The following is a 14936-nucleotide window of genomic DNA, read 5'->3' on the forward strand; positions in this document are numbered from 1 at the left end:
TGCATAACATCCTCTCCATTGTCTGCTGTGGGACCTCCGAAAATAGTTGAACTGGTGCTCAGCTATTTTCAGAAGTCCTATAGCAATTATCTGGTTTAGTGTCACATAAGTGCATGAAAGTTGAATAGTGCAATCCAGTACCAAAAAACTCTAAAGAGGTACAGTTTGTCAGATATTTGTTACATGGTATTAACTTATTTACTTGCAGTGTTAAAAGAAGATAAACTTGTGGCACTCACCAGATTCCTTTGCAGCTCGTTTATTCGACATAAAACATGGTTGCCGGTGCGGGCACTCACTCAGCTACAGTCGTCGGCCATTTCGCTTCGTTTGGCCTCCCACGTGAAGGCGCCAGCGTGCACGTCCTCTTATGCCCGGCCTGATGTCATCACTATGGCAACGATATACATTCTTTAAAGCCAGGCATTATTACATATCTTACTTAATGAATACTGCAAAATCGTTCTGATCATTGAGACCTAGAGGTCCCATTGTATTTGTTTTTATTATCCAAGAGGCATCTTTTTGAATAGTGAGTGATGTCTATCTCCTCCATTTTTCAATACTCCTACTACTTCTATTCCTGCACATGTGAGGACATCACTATCCCCTGTGTGCACTTCTCTAACATGTTCTATCAATCTAGGTGAGCTTATCCCTGTCTCAATGGATTTTTTTTGTTGTCTAAATCTCACATATAGGTATCTTATGGTTTTTCCTATATAAAACCTCCAACATGGGCAAAACACAACATAAACCAAATACTGTGCCTGGCATGAAATAAACTGTCTCACTATATGCCTCACTCCGCCTATGTTCAAGTATTTTGATCTAATCATAAATCTAAAGGCTGAACACTGACCACATAAAAAATTCTCTTTTGAAATATTTTATGTAAGGCACAGTGTTTGGTTTATGTTGTTGCCCATGTGGGAGGTTTTATATAGGAAAAATTCCATTAGATATATGAGATTTAGAGAACATAAAAAATCATTGAGACAGGGATAGGATCACCTAGATTGATAGAACATGTTAGGCTACTTTCACACTAGCGTTTTGGCTTTCCTTTTGTGAGATCCGTTCAGGGCTCTCAAAAGCGGTCCAAAACTGATCAGTTTTGCCCTAATGCATTCTGAATGGAAAAGGATCCACTCAAAATGCATCAGTTTGCCTCCGTTCAGTCACCATTCCGCTCTGGAGGCGGACACCAAAAAGCTGCCAGCTCTCCACCTGACGAAGCGGAGCCAAACGGATCTGTCCTGGCACACAATGTAAGTCAATGGGGACAGATCCGTTTTCTCTGACACAATCTGGCACAACAGAAAACGGATCCGTCCCCCATTGACTTTCAATGGTGTTCAAGACAAATCCTTCATGGCTATAGAAGACATAATACAACCGGATCCGTTCATGACGGATGTATGCGGTTGTATTATTGTAACGGAAGCGTTTTTGCAGATCCATGATGGATCTGCAAAAAACTCTAGTGTGAAAGTAGTCTTAGAGAAGTGCACAGAGGGGATGTGCAGGAATAGAAATAGCAGGAGTATTAAAAAATGGAGGAGATAGATGTCGCGCCCTACTTCAAAAAGAAGCCTCTTGGATAATAATGCAATGGGACCTCTAGGTCTCAAAGATGAGAACAATTTAGAAGTATTCATTTAGTAAGATATGTAATAATGCCTGGTTTTAAAGAATGTTTGTATGTCATTGCCATAGTGATGACGTCAGGCAGGGCAATGCAGGACGTGCACGCCGACGCCATCATGTAGGAGGCCATACGAAGCGTGGTTAGCGCGAAATGGCCGTTGCCTGTAGCTGAGTGAGTGCACGCACCAGGCAGCGACCATGTTTTATGTCGAATAAATGAACTGCAAAGGAATCTGGTGAGTGCCACAAGTTTATTTTCTCTTTACACTGCAAGTGAATATTGTCTATATTGCTGAGCACTACCTGAGAACCCACATGACGAGTACAAAAGTATCATATGATGCCCACATAAAGGCAGCAGTGCCGACACCGGACTATTTCTTAATATTACTGTTAAAATATTTAGTATGATGCTCTAAAGCAAAAAACTATAAAATGCCACATAAAGTTAAATGATTTGCATAATAAAAGGTTACACAAATGTTGAAAAATAAATTTTTTAAATTTTTCAATCCCTCACTAAGCTCAAAATGTCTTCTTGCAGCTAGTGGATGCTATCATTTTGTTTACATTGAGAAGCAAAAAATATGGCCTGACATAGTCCTGTTTACACAACTGATGAGCTTTTTAAGGGTCAGCCTAGATTTAAAAAATGCTCAATTACTGTAAATGGAGCAGGCACATAAAATTCATAAAAGCTGACCTTTTATTGTGTATGATAGTGCTCCTCGGAAGAAAAAGCCGCCAATAGCTTACGCTCCTCTCTCCGTTCTAAACAAATGTATGCTTGGCTGAGCCAAGTGTTCATGTGTATTGGGGTCTTCAGGAGAAATAGCTGTCAACTGATTGATCATTCAGCTGACAGTTATCTAATGTGTATGGCCGACATTAGCCTAAGAGAGAGAGGGTCGGACCATTGCTGTGTTTTTGTTCAGAGGATTGTCTATGCTGGTGGTTTGCAGCTGCAGCAATCTGCTGAGGAGTGCGTCGAGGAGAGAGTGGCAATCTAGCCTTCTGGCTCTCGATGGGGGCATGCGGTGACTGGAGGTCGCACGCTTTCTTCCCACAGGGCACACCCTGGTATTAGAGCTTATGTCTGGTGGTAGTTGTCGTGCCCTTGACGCTAGGTGTTTTGGCACAGTGCAAGGCAGGAGTATGTATGAAGTGGCTGGCGGATGGTGAAGGAGTCGTAACCAGGCCAGTAGATATCACTAGATAAGTCTCTATTTGCTAAAGTGCAGAATAGGATTATGACATAGGGTAGGAAACAGTGCAGTCCTGTGCTCCACCCGCACCACTGTCCCTACCAACTTGGACGATCCACCATAAATGGCAGCTCCTAACTTGGCGACATTCCCTAACTTAACTAGGTGGTGCAGCCTTATCCTAGTGTAACAAAAGAGTAATCAAACAGAAACAGGTCATAACCAAACAGGCAAGCCAGGACCAGATCAGAATCCAAAGCTAAGTCAAAATCAAGCCAGAGTCCAGACCACAGAGATACGTCAGAACCAACACATGATACAAACACAGTCAGGGTCAGTGCCAGGAGATAATGTCAGAGGAACAATTGGCAGTTAGGCTCAAGGTGGGGGACAATCCAAAAGTCAGAATACCAAGGATCCTAGTGAGGCTAAGAAGGCCAATCACAGGCAATTGTGGCCAGCAGTTGCCTATTTAAATAGCCCTCTGGCAGGAAGCACATGACGCCAGCGCTGAGTATCAATGGCCTGGCATCTCTGTTCTCTGATGGTCTATCAGTGGGCTGGTTGCTGCAGCAACTGAGTACATTACAAGGAGTAGTAGTATATCCAACAGTAATAAGGCACAGTTCCAAGTACGGTAGATCATAGTACACAACCAATAACCACATATGAAGGTTGTAGTTGTAGGCCTTCTTCTCTTTATCTTTCTAAAGTCTCTCAACAGAACAATAGGCTGGCAATAATGTTCTAGGTAAATAGTTCAGTAACAGTGGTGTGCCTCAGGTGATTGGCAGCACCTTTACACAGGCAGTTATCGGGAACAAACTTTCCTAGGAATACTCCAAATTGATAACTGCCCCAATCATTGCCCCCCTGTAAACGGGCCTTTATACACACTGAAACAAACCCTCATCCATGTGGAAAGTAAAGTCAGGATATGTTTCAGCCTCTGAGTAAAAAAATTAAGCTGGACAACACTTTTAAAGATCAAAACAATGTGGTTTGTTGCACATGCTATACAGTTTACTTGAAAGCCAGAGACAATGAAGGTTCAATCTAGTTTGTTTTAAAGATGTACTCCACCAATACAATGGGAATTAATCTCTTTGTCCCACTAGTCCAACGCTGTCTCTTTCCCAATGATGATGACTTCATATCTGTTGTAGCCATGGGCACAGATACAATAGTGCAGGTGAGACACGATTTCCTTGTACACCACTAGGAAAGCAATGATGGCATTTCAGGATAAACCTTAAACTCAAAATTAGTAGTTAAAAAATTCTTAAAAGGAATTTATCACCTATACTCTTTATTACTAATTTTAACCAGACTAAAAAAAATTCTAATTCCATATTTCGTACATGATTAAGGGGAAGCTATCTTGCCTGAGTTTCCGTTAAAGGGGTTTTCCCAGGATTTTCATATTGATGGCCTATCATCAGGATAAGTCAATCAATAGGAGGTTGGTGGGGTCCAACTCCCAGCAACCCCCTCATTCAGTTGTTTGAGGAAGCCATAGTGTTCACCACAGCTACGGTGAGCCCCACGGCCTCTTCGCAGCTAACCAAGCACTGCACCATTGATTTGATAGCAGATGTACTTGATATCGCAGCTAAGCCCCATTCACTTGAATGGGACTGAGCTGCTCCTAGGCAATGTGACTGATGAATGTGACACCACATGGCCTAGGAAGAGGCTTAAGCGCTCAAAGAGCATCATCGTACAGCTGACTGGTGAGGGTGCCAGGAGTCGGACTTCCTGCCAATCTCATACTGATGTCCTGAGGATAGGCCATCTGTCAGCAGATTTGACCCTAAGAAACTGGCTGACCTGTTCCAAGTGTGTTTGACAGTTTAAGGTATCTTTATTGGTCCCAGGTTCATAAGTGCCTGCATTGCTGAGAAAAATGTAAAGTTTTAATATATGCAAATGAGCCTCTAGGAGCAACGGGCGTGTTGCTGTTACACCTAGAGGCTCCGCTCTCTCTGGAAATGCTGAGCCCTTTACACTTTGATTGGCAGGGACAGACAGTGTAAACATGATCACATCTGGCCCTGTCTTCTCCTAAAGTCAAAGTGCAGAGAAAGTTGAGCCTCTAGGAGCAACAGCAATGCTCCGTTGCTCCTAGAGGTTTATTTGCCTGTATTAAAGCATAATTTTTCTCAGCAATGCAGGCACATATGAACCTGTGGGTCCTTAAATGACACTCAGAGACATTCTTTACAGCAGCCACATGGACCATAGGAACCTCTGGCCTGGAGATGATTCACTGACTTCTATGGGAGTGTGTTCTGAGCATGTTTAAATATATTAGTATTATAATGATTTCCTCTATATCTGACCTGTATCATCTACACGTCATTCTGAAATCTGTTTATGCTGGTAGTCTGATTCTGCAAGAAGTGCTGTATGACAAGAAAGAGAGAAAAAAGAAAGAACATCCGTAATGCAATTAGTTTTTGGATGGTTTCTAAAAGATTAATGGTTTGACAAAGCTTGTGTACTTTCCCACCAGTTCTGTAAAAAAGCGCATTGTTACTTGACATAGCACAGTGAAACAGAGGACTTTTGTTGTGCCATTCATTAGAACAATTCATTAATAAATGCACATCTTGACCACAAGCAAAATGCTTCAATCTGCATTATTTATGAAGTTTGTTAAACTAATTTTTAGACAGCATTTCTGCCCAAGCATAAGCAGGTCTAGTAGAGAATAATGCATTCCATAGTGGAATTTTCCACATGAATTTTAATGAACTGTAGCCTCATAACTAGCATTTATACATACAGATACATTCTCTAGCTTTTATTACTGCATTACAGCTTACATGGAATATGCAAGCTGATTACAATGCAGCACAATATGGAAAAGACCAGAATATTCAGAATTTTGTTTGCCATTTTAGCGCCCTTTATTAGACTGATTGGCTTTGCGGTCCTATGCTATGAAAAATGTAGTAAACATGCATGACATTGAGAAATGTAATCACTAACTATACTTGGAAAACAACCCTTTCTGTAATAATGAGTTATTCATGCAAAATGTCAGGGGAAGAGCATCATTTATTTTTTAATACTAACATGTATAATATGTGCATTGACCTGAATAGGCACTGAAAACCAAAGCTAAGGAAAACAGCCACAATCAGAAGGGGTGATGGAATAGGACAACACAGAGACCAGGACATGTCAAACTGTCACTCTATTTACTATAATTGTGCACACAGTGAACATGACATATAAACGTAAAGCGGTCATCCGAGCCTGGAAATGGCCCCCCCATACACCCGGGCCCCTCACACTGATTCTACTTACCTGGCTCCCTGCGCCGCTTCTGGTCCCCGCACTGCCGCAGCTGCTTTTCCGCATGAGACTCCCTAGCATCGCGGGTGACGCTAGGGAGGCTCGTCCCCGTCACCACCTGCCATTGGTTGCTCCCCCTGACACCGGATATTTTCATCCGCGCACGGGGAGAAGCAGCTGCAGCAGTGCGGGGACCAGGCGCGGAGCAGGGAGCGGGGAGCCAGGTAAGAAGAATCAGTGTCTGTGCCATTTCCAGCTTCTGATAACCCCTTTAGGCTACTTTCACACTAGCGTTTTTGCTGGATCCGGCAGGGCTCAGCAAAATCCTCCTTTACTGATAATAGAACCGTCTGCATCCGTTATGAACGGATCCGATTGTATTATCTTTAACAGTGCCAAGACGATCCATCATAAACTCCATTGAAAGTCAATAGAGGACGGATCAGTTTTCTATTGTGGCAGAGAATACGGATCTGTCCCCATTGACTTGCATTGGGGTCATGCTGGATCCGTCTTGCTCCGCATCCCAGGACGGAAAGCAAACTACAACATGTTGCGGTTTGCTCTCCGGTATGGGAACGCAACTAAACGTAACAGAATGCATTTTGGAGCATTCAGTTCTGTTCAGTTTTATCCCCATTGACAATGAATGGGGACAAAACTGAAGCGTTTCTTTCTGGGATTGAGCTCCTATGACGGATCTCAATACCGGAAAACTAAAACGCTAGTGTGAAAGTAGCCTTAAGAGAAATTGTGAAACAAAAGATCCCAGTATCAAAAGGGTCCCATCTCGCTGCATATCTAGTTACTACTGAGTTAAGATGTTATTGCCAGAGAGAGCCTAATAGGTCATATGGACAGGGACGCTAAAATGGCAGCCACTGACTTCATTGCTCCACAACTCTCCACATAACAGCAAGAATTTCCTAGATATCTACACAATCCAAAAAACTATAGCAGGATTTCATATCGCCATTATGACTTCTACACTCTCATCTCATCAGAACAACTGAATGGCATCTCTACTCTGTCATACACGCTGGCTGAAACTTGACACTGAAGCATTTACATACTGAATCTTCATACTGAGCTAGACAGATCATCCTTTTTCACCTTTACTGGAAACCTAAGGCTCAAGGCCACCAATTGACATTCTGCTCTCACTGACTTAATTGGAAGTACCTCTTCAAGATCTCAAGAAAGTTCTGTTTTTGAGATACTTTAAAATATGTTTGACTAAAATACTGTAAACCAAATTACAGCAAATACTTTAACTTCCTAAGTTTTACTTAAAGGGGTTATCCCATCACTAATGTAAAAAATGAAAATCATACATCATATAATACATAACAATCGGTTTCTAACAAATCTAGAACCATCCCTGTATCTCTCATGGATGCAGACATCTCCCCATTTATTGCTCTGCTTGATTTATATCAATCGGAAACCTCCAGGGAGTGTCTTTTCTGCTGCAGCTCAGGGGGCGTGTCCATGCTCTCCCTATCACAGCTCAGGGGGCGTGTCCATTCTGCTGTAGATCTCTCCCTATCACAGCTCAGGAGGCAGTTGAAGGATGAAACTGAGCATGTGCAACTAAACAACAATCATACATGACCTAATTGAATCCCATGATTTAACTCTTATAAAGAAAACATGGCTCGATGAAAATGCAGGTCCCATACTGGAAGCTACATTACCCCAAAAACTACTGAGTGCTGCACTGTGAGAGACAGGTATACAGCTCATGCCGTGGGAAACAAGTCCTCACACAACTACGTGAATGGAAAAATTAAGTCATGTGATGCAACAAAGAAAAAAACAAAAAAACACTTGGCCTGCTGTTGTACACCAAGGGGCATAATACACGGCAATACAGAAGTATATTATATAGGTGATCAAGGGCATCGTCAGCTACCCTAGTAGGATTCAAACTCTGTTCTCTGCTATCTTCAATACTCCAATAGACTTTGCATACATGCTCAATGACCAATGATTAGCAGCTGGATCCACAGCATGACAATCTACAAATCAGTGGCAGGAATCCAAGAGTCCACCTCAAATTCCCACTACAGATTTTTTTGTGGCAAATACATGCCAAATGTTTCCGTCCTGTATTTTATGCCATGTGAATTCACCCTTCAAGGCCCATTTAGACGTGTGAATTATTGATGAAACTATGCGACCAGCGAGTACTTGAGCGAGTCTTTAACATTTGGAGAACAAACAACTGTATGGATTATCATGTATGTGCATTTACTCATCGATTTTATAAACAATGTGAAATCATGCCAAAAAATAATGTTTGTTATGTCAGCATATAAGATGTGAATGACAAATGAAGCATCGTTTGATCATGGTATGGTTTTACACTGTTAAATAACTGGCCACTTTAGCTCAAAAATAAGATTTTTTTTAAACAATTATCCACATGTCTTAAGGGGCCTTTAGTGATATTACTTTATATATAGCAATATGCATTTGGTCAAGAAGTGTTTGCCTGGCACCCAGCAAACTCAAATTCTTCCATCAAACGTCCCTGTAGTTAACCATGAATTAGTCAGGGCAACATTTCACAATCAGCATAGTGAATTAAGTTTTTTTTGTAAGGCAGTCAACCTATAAAATGTGCATGTGGTAGCTCTAATAGAAGAAAATATGGATACATTGACCTACTGGAAATTCAACAGATCTCAGTAAAGGCGTAATCCGGTTGTTAACAGTTATCCCCTATCCACAGCATAGGGGATAAATATTAGATCGGTGCAGTCCTACTGAAGGGACACCTACCAATCACGAGAATCGGTATCCTTCAGAGCCCCCGCAAAATGAATGGAGCAGCAAGGTTGGGCATGCTCATTGCCACTCCATTCATCTCTACGGGAGTTCCAGAGACAGTTGAATACCTCGCTTAGCTATTTCCAGAACTCCCATAGAGATGAACATCCCGACCTGCTGTTCCGTCCATTTCAGCAGGCTCTGAGGGGTATAGAGTACCCCTTCTCATGATCATAGGGTTCCCGGCAGTAGGACCCTCACCACTGTAATTGTTATCCCCTATCCTGTGGATAGGAGATAAAGTTTAACAACCGGAATAATCCTTTAAGACAACCCATTCTGCATATACTTTTTTACGCAGACTGCATGGCTGTATTCTTGATATTATGTATTATACTGTATATCTTGCTATTCATGTGATCAATAACCTATTCTGTCTCTGGGTGGCAAAAGATAGGGGAAATTGTGTTGCTTAATGCAAGAGCAATTGCTTAACCTGTTAAGTCATTGATTTTCTAATAGCAGAGGAGTCCAAGTACCGTAGGTGCGCCTTAATCCCAGCATATTGCTGTATATTGGTCAACATTACAGATAACTATATATTAGATGTTATAGACATTATTTAGCTACATTAAAAGGGTTTTCCAGGAGTAAAATATTGATAGCTTATCCTCAGAATAGGTCATCAATATCTGATCAGTAGGCGTCCATCAACCGCCACCCCAGTGATCATCTGTTTGAAGAGGCTGCTGTGGCCTCTTCCTAGGCCAGTGACATCACGTTCATTGATCACATAGCCTATGTGTAGCTTAATCCCATTCATGTGAATGGGCCTGGGCTGCAATACCGATCACAGACACTATACATACAGACACAATGTACATAACTGTGTTTGGCATGCTGCAAAGACACTGCAACATTCATCCGAGTGCTGCAACATTTTCAAAGAGCTGATTGGATTGGCTGGGATCCTGGGAGTCAGACCCCCACCAATCTGATATTGATGACCTTTGTAGTTATACTGTATAAGGATTTGTTTTTTGCAAGATGATTTTTTATAAGGGTGCCATTTTGAACTACATCTAAAGCACTGAATTATTTTTTTTGCTTTAACAGAGTTCACTGTACAGTATAAATGACATGTTGCCATGTTCACCATGATAACGTTGAGGGCCGTTTTTTTGCGGGATAAGTTGATGTTTCATTGATACCATTTCGGAGTACAAATTATTTTTTTTCTCCTTTTTGGGAGGCTAGATGAACAAAAAAATATCAGGTCTGGCATTATTTTTTAAGGGCCCATTCACACGTCTGTGTGTGTTTTGCGAATCCGTGGATCCGCAAAACACGGACATCGGCGATGAGCGTTCCGCATTTTGCGGACCGCACATCGCCAGCACTTAATAGAAAATGCCTATTCTTGTCTGCAATTGCGGACAAGAATAGGACATGTTCTATTTTTTTAGGGAACGGAATTGCGGACCCGGAAGTGTGGATCCGCAATTCCGTATCCGGGCAGCACATCGTGCTGCCCCATAAAAATGAGTGGGTCCGCAATTCCGTTCCTCAAAATGCAGAACAAAATTGCGGACGTGTGAATGGACCCTTACACTATTAAAAAAATATTATCATTCATTTTATAGCTGGAGACATAACAAATGATATGTTTAAGTGCACCTTTTTTTCCCTATTTTATGACATTTATTATTATTTCTTTTTACATATATTCAGACATTTTCTCTAATTTTTGTTTTCACTTTTTATTATATTTTAGTCCCACTATGCAAAATTTCGAAATCACAGTGTAACTTGTTAGACTTTGTAAACACCAAAGTATAGGTGTAATACGATGGTAGACCTTGAGGGTTATTGTTAGTCTCTTGGCTGCCATGAAAATCCATTAGCACCCTACAACTGCTGTCTATCCCTTAGATACCACAATCAGCATTGATAAAAGCATCTGAGGGGTTAAACGGGTGAAATATCGCAACCATCATTGCTGAAGATGATGCATTCACAGTTGCTGAGCCTGTACCATCATTCTGACATACTGATACATCAATTTACAGGAATGGTACAATTTCCATAATGTAAGAAGTTAAAGGTAACATAATATCTAGTCAATATTTTTTTCATATTACCTGAATAATTGCACAATCACTCCTACAATAATGTTAGGCCTGCTTATATATCAGTTGTATCCGGCCAGACGTTTAAGGTCAGTTGCTTGACACAACTAATATATGTGTACTGCACACATACGGAGTCTATACAGCGACAGGAAAATACAGTATGCAGCGTTTTTCTGTCTAGTGCTGGATGAATATGAACGATCCCACAAAAAACTAGGGGATCAGTTCTGGCTTCAGTTCCCCTATGGCATGTTCTGCACCACTCTGGTAAGGAACTGGGCAGGATCGCCAAATATATGTGAAGCTGGCCTTACTCTACCATATGCTGCATTTTTTAAAAGCAAAACGTAGAAAGATGAATATTATTCATGAAAATATATTTTATGCTTGATAAATTGCAGTTGTTGGTCATTTTGCAGGAATATGATTTTGTTATTTCTAAACTTATATATAAAAAAAATAAATGATCTAGTAATGTATATAAAGCAGAATATATTTTGTATGACTGAATGTATGACTACAGCATTCACTGAGAAAAGCAAACAAGTTGAAGCAAGTTATAAAAATGTGCATTCCATCTTCCCATAGTTCACACCAAAGCACTGCAGAAAGTCAGAAGAGAAATATTTTACACGTATGTACTTATCGTAAATGACAAAAATCTTCAATGTATACTCTTCTGAATAAAGAAATGAAATACTGGCAGCTAAATGTTTAATAACCACGGATATGTTTTTGTCTTCCAATCATGCATAATGTGAGTGATGGTGGAGTGTAGCCAGTTAGCTGTGAGGTTGGCAGAGTTACAGGCTTAATGGCACAAAACTGGCACTGATGTAAAGCTGGTCACTTTTAAATAAGGAACAAATATGCATGGCAATTGGAGACAGGCAAAACAGCTTTAGGAGTCCATATTTAGTTCCAAAGCTGAGACAGAAACTTGGCATACTCTGTCTCTTGCTCATCTACTGCTAGATAATGTGCCATTTCTTACTTCTTAAGTGAAACTATAATAGCAGATACATGTTATTTTACACATACACAGAAGAAAAAAATATCACATATCGCAAATAAACTGCAGAAATACATTTTCAACGTTACAAATTTAATTAAACACAAGACTGTCAAACACAGGAAGGATTGTCTGTTTTTTTTTTTTGCTTAGAAATAGTGCCCTATCTATTCATGGGCTGTGTCTAGTATTGCAAGTCAACCTCATTTACTTGCATAGGGATGAACGGTGGTACCATACACAGCTCATAGACAGATGTGGCACTGTTTCTGGGAAAGAAACAGATCCTTTTATTAAAAAGTCCTGGCCAACCCCTTCAAGTGTTCATAAGAGGGATTAAACAGTCTTAAAGGTCAAATAAGGATCATGTAAGCATTATCCCTTTTACTCACAATTAATGTAAAGGGTATGCCCTACCAGGATAGGCGTGTTTACTTGTGCAATGCCAATGGATGTGATCATGGCCTCTAAATGGCCATCTTGCCCTTTGATTGATGGGAGAAGGATGCAACAGGAAGTACATGCTGTATGAAAAACATCACTTCCTTCCTGCCCATTGGCTAACGGAGATCACCTAACTGCTTTACAAGGTGCTGCTGAGGTCCTCTTCCCCCATTTGGGTTTTTCGGAGGTATTACATCTACTAACAATACTATTCATGCATTATACAGCAGGTCTAGTAATGTTGTAACAGACTCTATGAACATTACTCTAAATAATATAAAATATACAAGTCCTTACTCTATGGCAAAACATTCCGCTATGGTAATAGTATACGGTATTTAAAATGCTCAGCACGTTGTACATTAATACCAGTTGTTCACAGACTTTCCTAGTAACATACAGTACATACTCATTAAACACATTTAATAAATGTTACCTCAATATAAGGAACGATTTTGCACGAGAAATCCTCCAGCAGCCACTTTTTTGTTAGTTCGTGGAATATTACCAACGGAAGGCAGAAGAAAATAATCAAAAAATCCCAGAAGGCCAAATTTGCCAAAAGTGAGTTGGATATGCTTCTCATATAGTAGTTATGGCAAACTATGCACATTACAGCCATATTACCCATAATCCCAATAACAAATATAATGATGGATAAGCACATGACTGCATATGCTCCATACGAATCTTCTGTTAAAGGGTAAAATGGGTTCTTTATGCGCAGCTTTTGATTTGTTGTGTTCTTTGGTACTAAAGCTTGGTTAACTTCCATACTATCAGAGAACACTTTCAAATCATTAGTCGCAAAGGGTACTGATCCGTTTAAGGACAGTGCGTGAGGCTCTGTCTCTTTTCCAACATTTGAACTCTGCAAAGTTTCATTCAAATCCACTAAGAATTTTTTTTCACTGCTTGTTTTGTTTGAGCTGTCATTTGACTTCTTCCACTGATGTTCATACGTTTCCCTTTTATTTCTATCACGGATGTCTACCATGGCATTATATTCCTGATGCTGCTCAGGTGTTTTAGCTTTATACCTGGTTTCCATGGTTGTGTAGCTAAGCTTTCTCTGCTCCCGGGGAATGGTTTCAGATTGCATATTTGGTGCAGGTGTTCTCTGTTCTTGTTTGCCATTTTGCTGAAGTGAATTCTGCTCAGTTGAAGTAGAGTCTGTAGGTTTGCTTAAGCTTGGGTGTAAAAATGTACAAATAATGTTCCTTAAAACACCATCTGGAATAGACTTCTTATCAACAGTTTGACTTCTTGACCTTCTAGAATACACTCTGTCCAGAAAAAGAGATTGATCAGGGCACCAGGTTGTGCCATCTTTATCTTCCACCTTGTTTAAGTCATCTTGCAATTTATGATTGCTCACTATGGATGCTCCGAAAAATGCAAAAAATATTGTGTAAAATGGCAACTGCATGTTTAATAGAAAACATTCAGTTAAAAGCAAGAATTAAATAGCTGGTTCCGTGCATGTCACTCGATTCCAGAGCGCCAGACAAAAGCAGTCAGAACAGACAGCGAAATAATATGGTGTAAATAAATTACACACTCCCTGGAGTAGTTTCACCTTTGAAACATAGTGTAAATGACTGCAGTTCAACGAGTGGGAGTCATTCCAGCACCACTGCACAAGCTGTTAGAAGAAAAAGTTCAGGTTGGCAATGCTGTACATTCATACAAATACCAGGGCTCCACCCTTTTTGTGCCACTGTCTTTGTACGAACTGTTCGCTTTCCCTTGGCTGCTCATTTAAATTTTCTTTCAGAGCTTCATTGCAAAGACATCGAGGGACCGCTTTTGCTCCTCTTAATAATCACAAATGAAAATAATCCCTCCCAGGCTCAGAGTAAACAGGTTGCAGAGATGTCATCAGATCAGATTAAAGGCTGGACATAAAAAGACAGACAACAGGCTTCCACAGAAGGAAAGAGAGACCAGACTTGGCAATTTTCTTGAATTTTCCTTTGTCTGACTTCTGGGCAGTGTAGGTGAAGATGAGGTGAAGAAGCACTCTTGGTTGCCAAGGTGCAGAAGAAGGACCTCTGTTTCTGAAAGCTTGTCCCTGGTTGTTCTGCTGCTGTCACTGACGAGAGCCCCGCCTGCAGGGTTTACAAGCCTATTCTCTGCGCCTGTGTGTGGCTCTAAACGAGACAGCCTCTCTCCTCCCTTCTGTACACTATCTCTCCATCTAATGTCACTCTACACAATTATCACACCTTGCTGTGTGCCCTCGCATGTATCTGCTTGCATCTCCAATGAGACGGGAGACTGCTTAAAAGCCAGAATGGCATTTTGAGGCAGTATCACATGCCCGATTGGATTTTTCAAACAAAGAAAAGATAATCCTTTACCTCAGTACATTGTAGTAGTACTTGCGGCAGCGGTGCCATTCTCTGTCTGGGC

At 40.8% G+C, this 14936-nt stretch overlaps 1 protein-coding gene across 1 annotated transcript in view; it reads right to left on the reverse strand.

Moving 5' to 3' along the window:
- Positions 1 to 14692, reverse strand: part of GPR37 (G protein-coupled receptor 37) — a 60880-nt gene extending 46188 nt beyond the window's left edge. The window contains exon 1 of the mRNA XM_040411891.1: positions 12958 to 14692. Within this exon, the coding sequence (XP_040267825.1) occupies positions 12958 to 13950 (993 nt within the window). The 5' untranslated portion in view covers positions 13951 to 14692. The remainder of the gene's footprint in view (positions 1 to 12957) is intronic.
- Between the last annotated feature and the right edge of the window lie 244 nt (positions 14693 to 14936).

This window comes from Bufo bufo, chromosome 1, assembly GCF_905171765.1.
Source record: "Bufo bufo chromosome 1, aBufBuf1.1, whole genome shotgun sequence".
NCBI classification, from domain to species: Eukaryota; Metazoa; Chordata; class Amphibia; order Anura; family Bufonidae; genus Bufo; species Bufo bufo.